General features: G+C 37.3%; 1 protein-coding gene and 1 long non-coding RNA gene across 2 annotated transcripts; both read left to right on the top strand.

Annotated features, from left to right (window-relative positions):
- Window positions 1,819-7,255, top strand: LOC109837434. Its single transcript, XR_002246273.1, has 2 exons — window positions 1,819-2,186; window positions 6,602-7,255. It is a non-coding gene; the product is annotated as an uncharacterized LOC109837434 (long non-coding RNA).
- LOC109838685 lies at window positions 12,137-12,706 on the top strand. The gene has a single exon (XM_020407107.1). The coding sequence runs from the start codon at window positions 12,137-12,139 to the stop codon at window positions 12,704-12,706; it is 570 nt and encodes a 189-aa protein (XP_020262696.1).

Genomic DNA, 21,510 nt, shown 5'->3' with positions numbered 1-21,510 from the left:
TGTGATCCTTAAAGAAAACAATAAAAAATTAAAATTGGATCATGTTTCTTTAACTTCAAACGTTGCTAGTTTAACTCATGAAAGAGATAATGCCATGTTAGAAGTAAAGAACATACAAAATAATACTGCTTCCTTTATAAATGACTATTTATGTTCTACTTCTAATAAAAATATATATGTGCCTAAAAATGAAGATTTGAATCTTATGAATAAAAGCATTTCATCTTTACATTCAACTTTAAAAACATGCATTAATAATCATAAGAGGCTTATGGATATGTGTGTCAAATCTAAGTCATCATCTACTCATCATGCACACATATATAGCAAAATTTACAAATGCTCTTTTTGCGGCCGAAAAGGTTATTTATCTAAATTTTGCTATGATGCACACAAACATAAGAATTCTAATGCTCCTTGTGCATCTCATGTAGCTTCTTCATCTTGTACACTTACACATTCACATGCTCATTCTCACAAAGTTCATCATAAGCATGCTAGTGTGTTCAAGTGTGATTATTGTGGTCGTTTTGGTCATTTGGCCAAATATTGCTTTGATTTGAAAAGAAAATCTCATTTGACAAATGCTTCCAATAGACCACATGTTTTTAAATGTGATGTTTGTGGTAGGTTTGGACATCTTGCTAAATTTTGTTTTGATATACAAAAAGCTTCTAAATTGCAATATGTTCCAAATAGACCATTGTTTAAGAATGTTTCTCATTTGCAAAATAATTTTAAAAGAAAATCTTTATTTGCAAATGATTCCCGTGCACGAGCTAATGGTCCACAAAAACAAATGGATCTCTTGACTGTGTTAGTGCACCACATGTGCCTAAGAGGGTTCATAACCCTAGGGCTTTGAGCTTAAATGATAGGGATCATGTCCCTAAATCTTTTGGTACCAAGAGTTCTTGGGTACCAAAACAAATTTGATTTTTAAACCAAGAATTTTAATGTTTTAATCTTTCTTTTTCTTAGTTTTGAAAATTATGCTTTAAAATCTTTTGGTTATGAAAATAATTTTTTTTGTATCAAATCTTTTGTTTTCATGATTATTATTTTTGTTTTGATGAGAGGACTATGTTTATATAACCCTCCGGATTATTAGGTGTTTATTCCCAAATCTTGTTTACCGGGTGCTAAAATGTTCATATGGGTTGATACTAGCTCAAGAGCTAGATATAGTTGCCTCTCTTGATTTTTGAAAATCAATGATGGTTTGGTTTTATGTGATTGTGGTTGATTTATGATTTCATTTGGTTGATTTGTTTTCATTTGAAAACTCTTTTTGCATGATTCTTATGTTATTCTCTCATTTGTTTTCATAAACCTATTTTACATAGTTTTTCTTTTTTTGTGTTAATGAGACACTATTTTCATATTGACATATTTATATGTGTTCTCGTTATCTTTTTGTATGTGAGTGATATTTAGCATATTCATGTATGATTGCTCACATGTTTTGCCTTGATCTTTATTGCATATATTTTATATGGCATTTTGATAGGGGGAGCTATTCCCTATTCTATGTTTGTTTTTATACTCACCTATGCTTATTGATAGGGGGGAGCTTTCGCTCTCTTAATTTTTTTGTCCCATTTTTGATGTTGTCAAAGGGGGAGAAATATTGTGAGTATATTCTTTCTTGTTTATATGCATGTGAATTATAAATTATATATTTATTTCCTTCATGCATATATTTCTTTTTGTAAATTGTTTGTCATCATCAAAAAGGGGGAGATTATTGGCCTTCTTGTTTTGATGATGTTTAACAAACAATTTCCCCAAGCGCCGGCAAACCTCCGCAGCCCTCCTTCCCCAAGCGCCGGCAAACCTCCGCAGCCCTCCTTCCCCAAGCGCCGGCAAACCTCCGCAGCCCTCCTTCCCCAAGCGCCGGCAAACCTCCGCAGCCCTCCTTCCCCAAGCGCCGGCAAACCTCCGCAGCCCTCCTTCCCCAAGCGCCGGCAAACCTCCGCAGCCCTCCTTCCCCAAGCGCCGGCAAACCTCCGCAGCCCTCCTTCCCCAAGCGCCGGCAAACCTCCGCAGCCCTCCTTCCCCAAGCGCCGGCAAACCTCCGCAGCCCTCCTTCCCCAAGCGCCGGCAAACCTCCGCAGCCCTCCTTCCCCAAGCGCCGGCAAACCTCCGCAGCCCTCCTTCCCCAAGCGAGCGCCGGCGAAATCACTGTAAGAAAACAATCACTCATTTTTTCTAATATGTGAAAATTTAATTTTAAACAATTATTTACATGAAGATGTATGTATCTCTATTTATTTATTTATTAATGTTTCAATGTACCCCTTGATTTGTTCTGTTCGATATTAAGTTTCAATGTATGTATCTCTATCTAACTGTGTTCTTGAATTTTAATTTTAATTTCTAAAATTTTGCATGTGTTGTGTAATTTCTTTAATTTTTCATTTAGACAACCTCCAGCCATTCTTGATTTAGTGAAAATTATTGAAAACCTTGGCTTGTTTCTTGATGTGATAAAACTTCATGCATGCCATGGCTTCTAGCTAGTTATATCTGCAGCATTGTGTCCCTGGCAAGGATAGAATCAGCATTTTCTTTCTAATTAACCAGCAAAATAGGTAAAAAACGAAGATTGCGTGGCTTAATTGAGGTTCGTAACTCAGGCTTAGGGTGTATGAAATCCATGTGTTGCATGTTTTCAGTTGGTATGAGAAGTGCAGAAGACATCTCCTTCTAAGTTATTTAATTTTTTTTATTTTTGACTTTAAACAATAAGCCAAAAGCATTCAATCTCTTGACAATTTGTCATTCTAGATGGTATACATTTAAAATACCTCCCACTTGCCCATAGTATATCTTTAAAATATGCAAGAGGGATTTGTCAGGAGTACACGATGAATCAAAAACTTAAGTAATTGGGCAGTTTTCTTACTGGCCATTACCTTTTACCTTATTATTGAAGTACCATCATAATCATCGTTGTGTGTTTTCAATTCAAAAACCAGGGGCTTCGATTGCTTTCAAGCTCTTTAAGCAGACTTAAAGGATGATAACAAAGAATTAAAAGCATCCAGTGACCATCATAATCATCGTTGTGTGATCTCTTTAATTTCTTACGTCTTCTGTGTTCTTGAATTTTAATTTTAATTTCTAAAATTTTGCATGTGTTGTGTAATTTCTTTAATTTTTTATTTAACTGTTTGATGTATTTTCAATCTTTGGATGATGTAATTATACTAATGGAAATTGATTAATATTGTTTAGGTCAATTTCAATATGGTTGATGTTCATGTAGACAGTTTGATGACTGAAAATGTGGAAGGAAGTGGATTTGTTGATTGTAGTAATACAGAGCATGAGTTGGAGCAAGAGAAAATTAATCATGTTAATTCCATTGATAATGGCAAGTCCAATATTGTGGAACCATGGATTGGAATGGAATTTCCCACATATACTGCTGCGTATCATTATTACAATGATTATGCAAAAATAAAAGGATTCAGTGTTCGCATAAGCTCAGGCAATTACTCTAGGAAAGAAGGAAAAGAACTCATATCAAAAAAATTTGTTTGTAATAAGGAGGGTCTAAAATCTACAAATGATAAGAGAGAGCACGGAAAAATAGTAAAGCGTCGAAGAGATACTAGAGTTGTAGGCATCGAAAATTGCCTATAGGTCTCCACGAACAGCTCAGTGTTAAAGAACGACGATGAACGTCACTATCTGATCCACAGGAGTTCGATTGATGTCGATGAACGATTGAAGCAAATCGACAAACTACGAAGGCACGGGCTAATCAGGAACCCTGCGGTGTTTACAAAAGGAATAACGCCCTCCATATATCGTTCATCCTACAGATAATCCAATCATCAGAGCGGGTAGAACTCTTTGTCAGGCTTCCAGCGCACTTGGAATCACTCAAATCCGAGTTCAGACGAAGGATTTACGGCGGAAACAATCAAACATACGTAACGGAGCGTCTCAGGCTGAACTGGGACACCCGGGGTGTCTCGGGAAAGTCGAAACACCCCAGGGGTGTCCCAACGCCCTGTACCCCCTCTTGCCTATAAATAGGAGCCTTAGGCCTCACTTTTTGGAGATCTGGATTTTTGGAGAGTTGGCGAAGCCCTGCTGCAGTGAAGAGTGGTCGAGCGTTTCAACACAAGGGAGTTCCTCATCACCCGTGTCCGTTCCTTAGCATTACCCTTCGCTGGTAATCCTAAGAAGAGCAAATATCTCGCTTTAGCCGAGATAGGCGCTTCAAGCTTCTAGATCTCATCGCGGATCGACAAAGCTCTGCCCGATTTTTCTGGATCAGATCTGATTGCCAGGTAGTCCACGGATATCGACGTCCCCATCACAGGCTAAAGACCCATGCAAGCAAGAGACGACGAATGGATCTTGTGTTTATTTTCGAAAAGTTGTAATTTTTATTTTCGTTATTTGAATTTCATTTGTAACGCTTAAAGTTTTAATGAAATCAATGATGAAGGCAACTTTTGACGAAAACAAGAGTAGGTTGCAAGGCGATGTTGCGGGTCAATCATACTGATAAAGGAACATGGATAGTGAGCAAACTTGTTAATAAGCATACAAATCACGAGTTGACTAGTCTAGATAAGGTTAAGAATCATTATTCACATCGAAAGTTACATCGAACAAAAGGTTGTCAAAGTCTGATTGATAATTTGCATGAAGAAGGGCTTCCGCCAGCAATAATTTCACGAGTAATAAATGTTGGTAGTGGGAATCGGGAGGAAATCGTCACACCGCAACAATGTAGTGATCATATCAGAAAACAGAGAAAGAATAACATGGGTAATGAATGCATATTAGTCATTCAAAAATTCATAGATAAAAGGGCATTTGATCCAGATTTTTATTTTGCTATTGAATTAGATACTACAAGAACTATGAGGAGTGTATTTTGGGCAGATGGACGAGCCAGGGCATCATTCTTAAAGTTTCATGACATTGTTGTTTTTGATGTTACATATAGAACTAACAAGTTGGCACTGCCTTTTGCTCCATTTACTGGTGTTAACCACCATAAGCAGTCAACTTTATTTGGTTGTGCACTACTTGCAGATGAGGAAGAAGACACATTTGTCTGGTTGTTTACTTAGTGGGTTAAATGTATGAATGGAGTGGTTCCGCATGCTATTATTACAGACCAGGACAAAGCTATATGCAATGCCATTCAAAGAGTGTTTCCAAATACTCGACATCGTTATTGCAAATGGCATCTTGGCAAGCACATGATTGATCATTTATTATCTCTACAAAAGTTGCATGGAGAAGAGTTTGCGAACTACTTTAATAGATGGTGGCATAGCAAGACAATTGAAACATGTATTCAGCAATGGGATGAATTAAAAGAAAAGTTCAATATAGAAGAACATGAGGAAGGTTGGTTACAAACCATGTACAGAAAAAGAACACATTGGGTTCCATGCTATCTCAAAGATACATTCTTTGCAGGAATGACATCAAGCCAACGTAGTGAAAGTATAAATGCCTTCTTTGACACATACGTCAACTCACAAACATTGTTGCCCGATTTTGTTGAGCAATATGATAAACCAATATTGTCGCGTCGTTCTCAAGAATTAAGTGAAGATTTTGTTACTTTGAATACAAAGCCTGTGATGCATCTAAACCATCCGATTGAGATTCAAGCTGGAGAATTATATACAAGAGCTATATTTGAGAGGTTTCAGGATGAGCTTAAAGGTTCTGTATCTTTGTTTTATGATGAGATCGGAAAAGAAGAATCAATTTCTAAATACATAGTTGGCTCGATCTCTACTGAAAGAAGTGTATGGGAGAATGTAGTTTATAATCAAAATGAACAAAGAATAACATGTACATGTGCTATGTTTGAGACTGATGGAATATTATGTAGGCATGTCATTCATATTATGATATCGAATCAGTTGGTAAGAATTCCTCAAGAATACATTATGCATAGATGGACAATGAATGCAAGGCACCGTAATATTGGAGTCTCTCATGTGTTGCTGGAGAAAAACTTTAATAGTAATAGAGAACAATGGACTACTTTGCGCTCTTGGGCTTTGAGAGCAAAATTTAATAACGTGATGGAGTGGGCACCTGAATCACCTATGGTCTTTGATGAAATAGATACATTTTTTTTCTAATTTGATGGAAAAGCATGAAAAAGATATTAGTGCTAAGCAAATCAAGGGGATTGAAGCTACAAGTCAGGTTGAATCTAGTACTCCTCCTTCCTATACTATTGAGAAACTCCCTCAAATCATTGTTCGTGACCCTCTCAAGTCTACAAAACATAAGGGGCGGCCGAGAACAATTAGCAGATTGAAATTGGGACTTGAACAAGCACAGGAAAAAAAAGAGATAAAAAAGAGGACATGCGGCAGATGTGGTCAAAAGGGACATTATAAAAGTAGTTGCAGGACATGCGGCAGATGTGGTCAAAAGGGACATTATAAAAGTAGTTGCACTAATTCTCTTGTTGCTAACCCGTCAAATAACTAGGTATTTTAATGTTTAATTGTTCAAAAAGATACTTACATTAGTTGATTGATACATTTTATTTACAGCTAGTTCTATTTATTCATCTGATTCTTGTTTATTTATACAGGCATAATTTGAAGTTCATCATCCGACTCCTAGCAGCAAGTCATTTTGGATCTGAAAAACAAATTACAGCTTTGCTATTGTTTGTGAATTTTAGGCAGTTGCCAACATTCTGTTTGTGTCAGAATACAATGCTCTGCATGGATATGAAGATCATATGTTTGATGGAATGAAATCATGTTATAGGCAAGCTTGATGAATGAGGAACTGATTTTTTCTTTAATGTTTGATTTAGACGTTATGAGCTTTTGTACCAGGAGTTAAATTGATATTTGATTGTGAACTTTTGTACCAGGAGTTTGCAATCAAGCTTTCCACTTTCACTGCATCGGTAGGTGGCTCAAGACTAGGCAACTCCAGTAATGTTTTCGGATGTCGAAAGTTATAGGGATCAATGTTGTGTTAGTTTTTTATGCTAAAAAGTTCCCTCCCCACTGTATGATACTTTCTCTTGATCTTTTTGACAAATGTAAAATAGTTCATAAGAGATTACCCCAGTTACCTCATCAGTCACGTGGAAATTCTAACTTTATGACCGTGTAATAGTGTACCCTCTCACTAATAGCTCCTCTTTGTTGACTCCACGGAAGTGTAATCAAATTGCTCTCAGGAGCTTCTTTTTAAGCTTAAGGCAGAAATTTGAGGTCAAATTTACTTCTTTTTACCTGTATGCATGAATTCAATAATCCATTACAAGGATGTGAACCGTACACATACTACAGGTTGGCAGGATGTAAAAACTCAAATTCAGGCATAAATTTGATTGGAGCATTGCCCGTAGATGCTTGACTGGGTGATACACAAGTATTAAAAATGATGAACTATTATTAAAAGATTGAAATAAAGTGATGAACAAGCATTAAGAGATTGAAATAAATCACCATTCACATAGCTCTAGTAACTGGATGTGCTGGTTCATATCCTTCTAGAAAAAGGTAAACTACCACAATGAACCTCTTCTTCAAACCCTCTTGCTGAACTGATCTGCAGTTCTCAATTCAGCTATACTCATGACAACAGAAGTGCTTCCAATTTTCCCTCAGTTAGAATTTTATTTATTTATTTATTTATTTTACACTTCCCTTATTCCTGTCCTATAATTTTATTATTTCATAACATCTATGTATCACCAAATCAAGGACTCAAGCATAGTTGAAATGAGAAGAAATAAACAAGCCAATCATCGTATATCTGATCCCTCTCGCCATCCTTCATTTCGACAGACTTCTTCACTCATTTCGGGTGGTAAGTCACTTGATACCATGCCGCTGCCTTACTCTTCATATATCTGATTCCTCTCGTCATCACTTAGCTGAGATAAATGGCCCCCAATCTCCTCAAAAGAGCATCTATATTTCTTATTAAGTGCATAATATGCATTCTTGAGCCTCTCTTTGATCTCCCATTGTTTTCTGCTGTTGTAGCTTCCCAAAGAACAAATATGCCCTGTAACAACCTCTCCCTCTTTATCAACTCTGAATTGCCCTAACAATGCATTCAATTGTCGATCATATGAACTTTGGTTTCCCAGGCTTTAGTGAGATAATCAAATGCCTCCGAAATATCAAAAGCTTGATCATATGGTAAGTCCTCGTAAGCAGATCACGAAATGAGCTCAGAAGAGTTGTCCTCATCAGAAGCAGATATTATCTTTCGGTATAATCTTCCAATGATCTTCTCTAACTTGTATGTTATGTGTTCATACGTGTTCATGAAGTCAGGATAGAGTTTAGGCTTGTAAGAAGCGGGCAAATTAACGAATACCCCGGTTTTAGGGAAGTCGACAGCAAGAGGACTGAAACCACAAGTCAGGTTGAATCTAGTACTCCTCCTTCCCATACTATTGAGAAACTCCCTCAAATTACTGTTCATCGCCGACAACGCGTCCGAGCAAAAGAAATGGGTTCAGAGAGAAAGTGAAAGGGGGTGAAAATCAGAGAGAAATAAAGAATTGGGTTCGCTTGAGATCATTGCCGACAATGCATTCGAGAAAAAGATTGATAGAGTACTTGAGGGCGCCGGCAATGAGGCCTGGGACGGCGAAGAGATCGGCGGAGATCAGTGACGCTTTTGGGACACGAAGTTGAAGGAGGTTTGCCGGAGCTTGGGGAAGGAGGGCTGCAGAGGTTTGCCGGCGCTTGGGGAAGGAGGGCTGCGGAGGTTTGCCGGCGCTTGGGGAAGGAGGGCTGCGGAGGTTTGCCGGCGCTGGAATAATTAGGAAAGGCCGATCATAATCTCTCCTGATTTATGATTTTTACATTTAGGTCCTCAATTTTTTATGAATTCCCTCACTCGGAAATCTGTTACTTCTATAAATAAATATCCAGCGAATAACAACTTGACACGTGGCGCCAGCGTAGGAAATTTCCTACGCTGGCAGCTCACCTCCCGTTTTGTTTTCTATGTATACATAAGTTTTGTTTTCTATGTATATATATAGTTATATATATACATGCATAGTTTTTGGTTTCTCATGTATATAAATATGAGATTACATATTTCATATTTATTATTTTGATTTGGTTTAACTACTTAGATATAAAACAAATATATTTTCATATACATACTCCTATGTTTCATTCTCTAATGTATTTGTGAAAATATCACATTCTTAATTTTTGGACATAACAATAATCATATACATATTTTATTAAGTCTATATAATCATTGTGCAAAGTTTTAAAACATGGTTTAAAGTCTATATAATCATTGTGCAAAGTTTTAAAACATGGTTTAGCCAAAATATCAAAATTCACATGTTTATTTTTTTGTGTTTTGAACTATTTTGCAAAATGATGATTTTTCACAAATGGGAAATGCAATTTGAAAAATTCTTTTTGTAACATGTTCATTTACATGTTTATATACATTTCCCAAAGTTTCATTATTTTTGGACTTCATTTGTTATTTTTAACATATTTTCCAAAGTCTCAAAATTAGTTTTTAAAACATGTTTTACTGTAGTATCAGTTTTCGGTCGACCGCACCGGTCGACCGCTTATATGTTCAGCCATCAGTGGGCAGCAGAGAGTTTGTCGGTCGACCGGTCCGGTCGACCGAGAGCTCCATCGGTCGACCGCAGGAATTTCCGGTCGACCGCCAATATATTCGTTGGTTCCCAACGGCTATTTTTCTGAGCTGATTTTCTGGGGCAATTTTTGTTTTTTGCTTGGGGTTGTTGGCTGAAGGTTTTGGAGGTTATAAATACCCTCCTTGATCTCAGTTATCAAGTAGCTAAGAAAAGTTTTTAAACAAGGGTTTAAGGTTTTTACTGTTTGTTTAAGTTTGGGTTTCTGTTTACAAAGAAGGAAGTTTTCACTGCAGATTGAGGGATCATTCTCAATCTTCTTCATCCTCTTCTTTGTGTTCATAGAGAAGTTTTCTAACTCTTTTCTCTAGCAATTTCATTATTGATTTTCATATTCTTATTATTGCTAGTTTGCTATTTGAGTTAGATTTTATTTTATCTCATTGTTACACACACCCACTTGAGCTTATTGTATTTGCATTCATAATATATTGTGGGTTGGTGAGAGGTTGTAACATTGAGTGTGAGCTTTCATTGTGTTCTCATCCATAGTTAAGAACAATCAATTATTGTATTAAGCCTAATTGTGAGATTCACTTTGTAATACACTTGTACACCGAGTGAGGAGTGTGTGGTGAGAGTCGGGGATCGTTCCAAGAGGAGTGGCGTTTGTTGACGAACCTAGGGAGAGGTTATAATCGAGCACTTGAGGGAGACACGGCTAGGTCCAACACTTGTGTGGGTGTAGAGTGTGATTGCATAGTGTTTGTTGTGTGAGAGTTTTCGGTAAGCTTGTAAACCGAGTGTGTAGAAGTTCTGGCTTCCAAACCGGATTGTGATAGTGGATTTCTCCCCGGGAGTGGGGAGCGGAGACGTAGGACGGAAGGTCCGAACTCCGTGATCATATTGCTTGTTTGAGTTTGGCTTAGCACACTTATATTTGTTCATCTTTATAGCATTTCTCTCATTATTTATTTCATCCACTATATCATTTGTTTATGTTACCCTTGTGTTTGCATATCCTTGCATATATCATATAGTATACCTCTTTGCTAGGATATATCACCTTGTGTATATTGCATATTCTTGCACATAACTCTTTGTATATCTATCTTGTAAGAATATATTTGTTAATTAATTTTAATTGGCATAAAATCGGATTAGATTAGTACAAGACCCTAATCACCACCCCTCTAGGGTCTAACAAGTACCACCTCAAACACCTTTCTATATTTCAAATGAATTTCACAAGCCAGTGGTAATTAACTTACTAATGAGTTTCATGCTCACAGCAATTCATGACAACAATACCTTATATTGGTCCTCAAGTGCTTTCTCCTTACTCTAAGGGGCTGTTTGTTTGCTAAAAAAATAATATGAGAAAACCCCCGCTACACCAGATTTCAAGAAATCCCCTTCTACCACGTAGGATTTTGGTTTCAACCGATTTTCAAATCACATGTTTGTTTCGTTTTGTGATTTAAAGAAATAAGGGTGTCATGTAGGATGCCACTTCAGATTTTTGAGAAAAGTGTTTTCACACCAAAAACCTCTGAAAACACCTGGAAATGTCACTTCATTAAATTTTTAATTACTAAAAGCATTGTTGAAACAGTGACTATGAATAAAATAAATTATTTAATTACTGAAAACACTATTACTATTGTGGCTGATTTCTATTTCCTTTTTTTATGTTCAAACAAACACAAGAAATGGAAATCAAAACACTGTTACTATTGCGGCTGGAATTGTTTCTTATGCGACGTGGCGGTGACGTGACAGTGATTTCATTGCGGAAAAAAGAAATGCGGGAAATGTATTGAAATATCTTGAAATGAGTTGAAATATGAGTTTTCCATTTCTAATTTTTTTTTCGGAAAACAAGCAAACAACCCCTAAGCTGAAAAGAGAGACACTGGAAATTTTCTTTGAAGAAAGAAAATATTGATAAGATTTAGTTTGATATTCAGTTTTAGTTTGTTATTCTGTTAGAATAAAGTTCCAATCTTTATATTAGAATGTGGGTTGTAGTTTGTTTCTGTTTTTATTCGGTAAAAGCTATTTAATAGCTGCTGTTTCTCTTTCAATGAATATGATTCCAGAATTGTTCTTTGCATCTAACATTCTGATATCAGAGCCATCCCGAGGGCCTGACTTGAGAACTTGAAAGAGTGAGTGAGAGAGAAAAACAAGTAAGGGAGTGTGCGAAAGATGGGGTCAGAAGCAAACGGTGGCTTTGCTCAACCTTCTATTCCAAAGTTTGATAGTGACTATGATCACTGGAACATGGTCATGGAGAATCTCCTCCGATCCAAGGAATACTGGGTTGTTGTGGAATCAGGCTACTCACAACCTGATGATGAAGAGGTGCCGATGGCTACACAAAGAAGAACCCTAGAGGGGGTGAAGCTGAAAGATTTGAAGGCCAAGAATTACTTGTTTCAATCCCTTGACAAGTCAACTCTAAAGACAATCACACAGAAGGAGACATCCAAATAGTTTTGGGATTCCATGAAGATGAAATGTCAGGGCAACGCTCGCGTACAGAGGGCCCAACTTAATCGTCTTCGCAGGACTTTTGAGGTTCTGGCAATGAAGCAAAGGGAATCGATCACTGACTACTTTGGTCGTGTAATGGTGGTTGCAAACGACATGAGGAATTGTGGGGAAGATATGACTGATGTCAAGATAGTTGAGAAGATTTTGAGAACTCTCACTGAAAAATGGAATTACATTGTTTGTTCCATAGAAGAAGCAAATGATATTGATCAGCTCTCCGTGGATGCCTTACAAAGTTCACTTCTTGTTCATGAGCAGAAGTTCAAGAAGGATGGTGGAGAGGAACACACACTCAAGGTGTCACATGATGAGGGTTATGGTGGAGGAGGACATGGGAGAGCTGCTTTCAGAGGAGGAAGAGGCAGAGGCAGGGATCGTCAAAACTACAATAAGGCAACTGTTGAGTGCTATAAATATCATCAACTCGGACACTTCCGTTACGAGTGTCCTAGTTGGGGGAAGCAAGCAAATTATGCAAAACTGGATGAGTCGGAGGAGATGCTACTATTACGAGTGTCCTAGTTGGGGGAAGCAAGCAAATTATGCAAAACTGGATGAGTCGGAGGAGATGCTACTAATGGCCTATGTTGAGTCACATGGAGTGAATAAATTATGCAAAACTGGATGAGTCGGAGGAGATGCTACTAATGGCCTATGTTGAGTCACATGGAGTGAATTGAGATGATGTGTGGTTCATTGATTCAGGCTGTAGCAACCATATGTGTTGTGATTCATCTCTTTTCTATGACTTGGAAGAAGGATTCAAACAGGTGGTCAGATTGGGCAATCATACAAAAATAAATGTTGTTGGCAAAGGAAGTGTGCGATTGTCTTTGGAAGGTGTTAGCCATCTTGTAAAATATGTGTTTTATGTCCCGGAGTTGAGAAGTCACCTTCTCAGTATAGGCCAGCTGCAAGAAAAGGTCATAGCCGTTCTAATGCAGTCAAATCAGTACCAAATCTACCATCCCACGAAATGTTTGATCATTCAAACCAACATGACAACCAATCAGATGTTTGTATTGCTATCAAACACACAACCAATCAAGAAGGAAACAAAGGAAGTGTGTCTCCAAGCAACCACTTAAGACCTAGCTCATCTCTGCACCGTAGATATGGCCACCTCAGTCACAAAGGACTTAAGACTCTACAAAACAAAGGAATGGTGAGGGGTTTGTCGAGTTTTTCTAAGTCTGAAGCTATATGTATTGATTGCTTGAAAGGAAGCAACACTGAGATGCTATTTCGAAGAAAAGCACATGGAGAGTGTCAGAGAAGTTGAAGCTAATTCATGCTGATATTTGCGGCCCAATCTCTCCTATTTCCAACAGCCACAAGAGGTACTTTATTTGTTTCATCGATAACTTTAGTAGGAAGGTTTGGGCACACTTTCTTGTTCATAAGGCAGATGCATTTGCTTCTTTTAAGTTATTTAAGAGTTGCGTAGAAAAGGAGACAGGTTTGTCCATTAAATGTTTAAGAACAGATCGTGGAGGAGAGTTCACATCAAGTGAGTTCAACGATTATTGTAGAAAGAGTGGAATCAAGAGGCAATTGACCACTGCCTATATACCGCAACAAAACGGTGTAGCAGAACGAAAGAACAGGATTGTGATGAATATGGTGAGGAGTTTATTGATTAAGAAAGATGTTCCGAAGATGTTCTGGCCAGATGCGATGAACTGGGCATTTTATGTTCTTAATAGATGCCCAACGTTGTCAGTGAAAGACATGATGCCAGAGGAAGCTTGGAGCAGAGTGAAGCCTTTTGTTGAACACTTGAGAGTGTTGACCCTATAGTTTTGATGATGATTTGTCAAACAATTTATAGCTAATATATTTTCTAGTTTTCGTTGTTTGGTTTTTCTCTTTTCAAGTAATTCAACACACGACAATCAAGAGTTAAAGATTTAAGTTCATGTGTGTGCATTCACCTAGGTATAAGAGTAATTCATACTTTATTATATATATAATGTATGCATGATATATATATACGTGTTTACAAGTCATATCTCAATTTTCATATTCGCGAAAAACAGGTTTTTTTAACACTTTTCAAAAACGGTGTGTTTTCACAAACGAAAATTTCATTTCCAAAAATTCCTTTTCAAACATGTTTATTTTATCATTTAGAAACTTTCCCCAAAGTTTTACTATTTTTGGAATTGAATTGATATTTTTAACGCATTTTTGAAATTAGTCCAAAACCTGTATATTGCCATGTATCAGTTTACGGTCGACCGCCACGGTCGACCGCCAGCAGTTAATTTTCATAGTATGGATTTTATTTATTTGCGGTCGACCGTGACGATCGACCGTGGCTTCATCCAGAGACTTTCGCGGTCGATCGCTGCGGTCGACCGCCAGCTTTTAAAGTTCTTTTTCAGTATTTTTGTGCTTCGCAGTCGACCGCAAGATTTCCACGGTCGACCGCCGAACTCATCATTGTTTTCTCAACGGTTATATTCTCATTTGATTCCCTGGGTCTATTTTGGTCTTTTCAAGTTGGTTTTGGCTGATATTTTGAGTGGGTATAAATACCCCATTGATCTTCTCTTTCAAAATACTAAGTTTTGTTTTTACAGTGAAGTTTTAACAAAAGTTTAAGTGTGTTTAAAGAGCTGCTTAAGCTGATTCTGATTATCTGTTTCAAAAGAAGTTTTCTACAACAAGAAGAGGCCTTCAATTTAACTGAGGATCCTTTCCTCGTCATCCTCTACTGTTCCTCTTATTTATTGAGAAGTTTTCCTAACTCATCTTTTCATATAGCTTATAACTTTATTTTCATATCTTAGCTATATTTATTGAGTTACATATTTTCATTCACTGTTATCACACACACTGTATTGAGCTTAATATTCCATACTATATATTGTGAGTAGTGGTGTGTGATTTAGTGAGTGTGAGCTTCATTGTGTTCTCATTTGTTATCGAGAACAAATCATTGTATTTAATTATTATTGTGAGTATCACTTGTAATACACTTGTACACCGAGAGAAGTGTGACGCGTGAGACGAGGTCGAATCCAATAGGAGTGGCGTCGGTTGACGAACCTAGGGAGAGGTTGCATCTGAGCACTTGAGGAGGAGGACACGGGCTAGGTCCCTACACTTAGTGTGTAAAGTGTGATTGCATAATATTTGTTGTGTGAGAGTTTTCGGTAAACTTGTAAACCGAGTGTGTAGAAGTTTCGGCTTCCAAACCGGATTGTGATAGTGGATATCTCCTCGAGGTGAGGAGCGGGGACGTAGATCGTGGTGACCAAACCTCGTAAGCATATCGTGTGTTTGTGTTTTGCTTAGCGTATATTTTATTTGTGGCTATTCATATTATTCTTGCTCATATCTATCTCATATCATTCTTGCAAGAACAAATTAATCAATATAATTTTAATTAGAATTTAATCAGGATTAGATTAGCATAAGACCCTAATCACCCCCTTCTAGGGTCTAACAATTGGTATCAGAGCTTGGTGCTCTTTGATTTAAGGACTAACCGTCTTGAATTAAAGATCCAAGTTATCGTTTTTTTTGCTAATCTAGTGTTGATTATATTTTTCTTGCACATAATCATTATGGATATATATGATGCATCCAGTTTAGGTTATGCTATTAATGTTGCTCCTCATTTGGATATTTTCCCTATGCTCAATATCGTGTTAGATTCAAACTTTTTGTTTAATCTAAACAATTCGATTTATGGGAAATTATTAAGGATGCTTATATTATTCCCACTTCAAAAAAATCCAAGTGGAATAAAGATGATAAGAGAATGTTTAATATGAACAAGCTTTTGTTAGAATATTTGCTTAGTGTCTTTCACTCATCTTTTTCTAACAAATTTGCTCATTTTGATAGTGCTTACACCCTATGAAAATTCATTGAAGCACATCAAGGGGACTTGGAGGCTATTCAACAAGCGTTGGAAAATCCCGCTTTGAGTTCTAAAGAAGCCTCATCTCCATGTACACTACCACTAGGTGAAAACCCTAGTGAGGTATGCAAGCTTGACAATGATGATATTATTACTTTTGATGAGCTTGCTCTTGAGTTTGAAAAATTACACAATTGCTATATTGATGTAAAGAGTAAGTATGTGAATATAAAATCCACTCATGAAACCCTAGCCATTAAGTTTAATTTCATTGCAAATGAAAATATAATTCTTAAAGAATGCAATAAAAATTTGAGATTAGAAAATGCTAGTTTGCTTCATGAAAAACGTGATGCCATGTTAGAAGTAGATAAGTTAAAATCTATGATGAATAATCATGTTTATCTTACTTCTAGTAGCAATGCTTATATGCACAATGATGAGTTGAATTAAATGAAAAAACGTATATCAACCTTAGATTCAACACTAAACACTTGTATTGCTAATAATAAAAAGCTTATGGACTTGTGTGCAAAGTACAATGTTAATTCTTCTAAAAAACCTATTCACTATGCACACATGTATGACAAAATTTACAAATGCTCTATTTGCGGTCTTAAAGGCCATTTAGCCCAATTTTGTCATAATGCACAAAAAAATGACAAGCCTATTCATGATTGTGCATCCCATCAAGCCTCCTCATCACATACACATGTACACACACATAGTGTAAATCATAAACAAGATCATGTGTACAAATATGATTATTATGGTCGTTTTGGTCATTTGGTCATGTTTTGTTTCGATTTGAAAAGAAATTCTAGTTTGTAAAATAATTACAAAGAAAAATCTATTTTTGCAAATAAACCACGTGTAAATTATTTCGGTCAACGCAAACCATTCAAACCCCTACATTTCACAAATTGCAATCGCATGGGTCATGTTTATGATTTTTTTGACCGTATCGGTGCACAAAATATGCCCAAGCGGGTTCATCATCATAGGGCCTTGGATTTACATGATAGGGGTCATGTCCCAAATTTTAGTGGTATCAAAATGATTTGGGGTACCAAAATGAGTTTTATTTCATAACTATCGTTGTGATTTTTGTTTTATAGTTGTTTTTGAGTTTTAATGGTGATTTTGTTTTTATTAAGTTAAAATAAAATATTTTCTTGTACTACTAGCTAATATATATTTTTATATATAATATCTCATAAAACAAATTTTTACTAAGGTCTAAAATAAAATTTTCACAAAAACCCAGATTTTACAATGATTTTAGTTTTATTTTTCTCGCGGTCGACCACCACGGTCGACCGTAAAAGTTTCTGAGATTGTCACGGTCGACCGCCAGAAATCCTTTTTGTTTTCTGCTCATTTTGTTATCGGGTTTCGGTTTTATTTGGTTAATCTTTCTAAACCCGAATCAATCATAACCATTGATCCTATTTCTAAACTGATCTGAGCCGCTCCTTCTTCATCTCAATAAACCCGACCCTCTTCCTCTTCCCCCATTCGAAAATTTTCCCAAAATTGTCGATTTCTCCTTCACGGTCGCCCGCAGCTCTCCATTGATCGACCGCGGCCATCTCTCTTCATCAATCTCAGTTGGAAATCTGTTTGGGTAATCACTCCTCTCATCCTTCTTGTTTCCATTCACTCTTAGGGTTTCATTGTCTATTTCTAGGGTTTCTGTTTGGTTCCGTTCTTTCAAGTCTTATTTTTTTTAATTCTGATATTATGCCTCCTAGAAAGAAATCGAAACAAGATGCTGGTTCCTCATCTTCCATTGCCTCTAATTATGAGGATTTTCTACTGTACAAACCAATTGTTAAGAAATATAGGAAACTTTGTAAGTTGAAAATCCTGCCTAGTAGGTATATCAAATATGAGGAATTAGCTATCTATAACATTCATGAGATTTTATATGCTGTCGGTTTGGATAAACTGTTAGACGTGGAACGTAAAATTCCTTATTATCCATTTCTCGTCTATTTGTTTTATGCAAATATGTCTGTCACCACTTCTGCTGATGGTCTTCAAACCATCAATACTTCTGTCAAGAATATTCAGATATCTTTTTCTGCTGACAAGCTTGCGGGAATCCTTAAGATTCCGTCAAGTGACGTTGAGCTTATGTCTATTGATCACACCGATCAGAATGTGAATGATGCTATGTTTAAGCCCGGTTGCACCTACCCTATGAACAACAAATCACTTAATCCCACTGCTAAAATCATTGCTCGTATTGTTGCTCAGAATCTTATTCCTAAGACCGATAGCTTTGACCATTTTACTCCTGATAAAGTCAATGCTGTAAATGCCATTTTTGCCAAAATAAAAGTGAATTGGGCAAACGTTTTTCTTAAAAACATGGCATGTAAGTATTACAAGTTTTTACCCTTTGGTTGCTTCATCACTCTTATTTTACAACACTTCGGTGTTACTCTATCTCATGAACCCAAAGTTGACTCGAGTAAGGGATATTTTGATAGAGTTTCTCTCTCCCGTATGCAAATTTTTGACTCCTTATCTGATCCCACTATATCATCCTCTTCCCGATCTCGCTCTGGAGCTTCTTCTGTTTCAGCTTCTGAGGTCTTCGTCCGACTGGATCGTCTTGAGACTCAGGTCTTAAGTATTCAAAAGGACATTAGGACTATTCTCAGCTATCAGCGTCAGTCTCTTGGGATTCTGGATCCCTCTTCTAGCTCTGACTCTGGTTCAGGAGAGGGCTCTGATGAAGGATCTGCTTCTGGTTCGGGATCTGGCTCCGGTTCTGCATCTGACGATGGTGGTGATTGACTCTTGATGTTATTGAGTTTATGTTTTGTTGAACTAAAACTGGATACTTATGCTTTATTTTGAGTTGTAATAACTCTACGTTTTGTGTTTGAACATTATGTGATATTGTGGAACTATTTCTGTTTAGTGTGCTTGTGATAGCTTATGACTATCTCTATGAACTATGTATTGTGAAAACATGCTATTAAGGATGCTTTGTGTTAAAAGTTTGGTTTGGCTTTTGATTCATGTGTTTATGGTCTTAATAGCTTGTTAAATTGGTTATGGATGCTTATGGATGTGTAGCTCTCATATATATATGTTCTTTTTGTTATGTCATTTATGCAAATTGACAGGAGGAGCTTTGATCATATATTTGTTTATTATCCGTGCTTGAATGCAGGGAGAGCGTTGCTCCTATATATATTCCTTTTCCCTTTTTGATGTTGTCAAAGGGGGAGAAAATCTACATATTGATGTTCAGTTTAATGGTTTATTCATATTGATGGAATGTAATGATGTGTGGTTATATGGTTTATTTATTCATGTTAATATGATTTATTCATGTTATATATGTTTGGTTTATTTGGTTTATCAATATGCATTTCATACCATTAAATAAATTGTTTGCCATCATCAAAAAGGGAGAGATTGTTGGCCCTATAGTTTTGATGATGATTTGTCAAACAATTTATAGCTAATATATTTTTCTAGTTTCTGTTGTTTGGTTTTTCTCTTTTCAGGTAATTCAACACACGACAATCAAGAGTTAAAAATTCAAGTTCATATGTGTACATTCACCTAGGTATAAGAGTAGTTTGCTTACATATATTGTATGTTTATATTTAAGCTCAATATGTAAACACAACACAGATTTGACGTTTTCTATCATATAAATGATTTTTCATCAAACTTTATTACAATAGTTTTTATTTTATGTTTACAGCTCATTCATACTTCATTATATATATAATGTATGCATGATATATACATACAAGTTTACAAGTTATATTTCAATTTTCATGTTCGCGAAAAACAAGTTTTATGAACTGTAGGCTGTCTAAAAATCACAATAGATAGCTGATCCCCATCAAACACCGATGATGGAAGTTACAATCTGACGACTTCCAGAAGGTTACAATTTGAAAACTTTCACGTAGATCGCTAAAGGTTACAATCTGACGACCTTCACGACAACTGATGGAAGCTCTAATCAAACAGCCTTCATAATCAACATCGGGAGTTACAATCTGACGACTCTCATATATCAGAGAGCTAAAGCAAAGATTACAAAATGACGATCTTTGCAACGCTTCGACAGAAAGAGACTACAAATCGACGGTCTCTTTAAATCAAACTGTGGAAGTCCTCCCCGCACACCAGCATCAAGACGCATCGCGTTCATAGCCACGAACGCAGCTAGACGCAGCTCAAACGCAGCTCTAATCGCCGCCAGACGCAGCTCAAATCGCCGCCAAACGCAGCTCAAATCACCGCCAGACGCAGCTTCCAAATCGCTGCAAACGCAGCTCAGACGTAGATTCTAACGCTGCAAACGCAGCTTCTAATTGCTGCGTCCGAGCTTCCAGACGATGCGTTCAAGCCTCCAGATACTGCGTTTGAATGCAGAATTCACGTCATAACACGGGCCTGCGTTTGACTCGTTCAAACACGAGCTGAATGGTTCCAAAACCGTTTCCCACGATCTGAGGGGATCACAACTCCACTCAGGAGTGATTTAAGGGGCGGTTACATCCCATTAGCCCCACTTAGGAGCGAATTAAGGAGGTGGTTACACCCCTTAATCCCCTATAAATAACGACAAACTCAACAGAGTTAAAAGGGGGATTTTTGATAATCAGATCGGGGCTGGATCTTTCGAGGCGGTCGGTTGGAACTTCTTGGCAGCGAAAAGAGGATCCTTCATCCTTCGGTTGGAGCTTTGGAGATCGGCAACAAGATCTTCTTCATCCTTGGCTTATAACCGACTTTCGGTTAAATCAACTCTTTCATAGAGTTTTAAACTCGTTCAGAGTTCTCCACAACGTCAAATCGTGAGGAGAAGACCACGTTCCAGTGAATCAAGATATTCGGATCGTCAACGGAGAGCAAACTCGACGCGAGCATTCGAGGGAGGCATCTCATCGCCACCGTGAAGAACCCAGAATTAAACAAAGGGGAGAATCCAGATCATTCTCCTCTCTTTTGTAATCAGAAAATCCAATTATAACTGAGATTAAAGGAATACAAATCAAATTTTCCTTTATTGTCTTTTTACTGCAAATTTTCCACAAACAAAAGATGGCGACTCCGCTGGGGAAGAGCTTCTCTGACGAAGAAGTGGTGGCGCAATCCGACGTTCATCTCACTGGAACAACCGTCGAAACTCTCGTGGTAGAGTTTGATCAAGCCAAGTACGAGGAAGCCCTCTCCTCCGGATCCCTTAGCCCCAAGGCTATGCGCAAGATCCACAAAGTCTCCAAGGAGACTAAAGCTCCAATTGTTGCTCCTATGCCGAAGGAAGCCTTCTCCTTCAACCAAGAATGCTCGAACAGCCCCTCCTCCGAAGGAGTGGGCTCAGCTTCGGCCAAACTCGTCCACCGAGTTGAAGGTGTTGCTGCCAAGGCCTTGAAGCAGGCTAAGAAGAACGTCGCTCGACGAAGGA

Source organism: Asparagus officinalis, chromosome 4 (assembly GCF_001876935.1).
Source record: "Asparagus officinalis chromosome 4, Aspof.V1, whole genome shotgun sequence".
In the NCBI taxonomy this organism is placed as follows: Eukaryota; Viridiplantae; Streptophyta; class Magnoliopsida; order Asparagales; family Asparagaceae; genus Asparagus; species Asparagus officinalis.
This window is presented reverse-complemented; position numbering and strand designations above follow the sequence as displayed.

Bases quoted from the DNA above. Each gene is read 5' to 3' on its own strand.
- LOC109838685 (XM_020407107.1), top strand. From the start codon at position 12,137: ATGAAGATGAAATGTCAGGGCAACGCTCGCGTACAGAGGGCCCAACTT.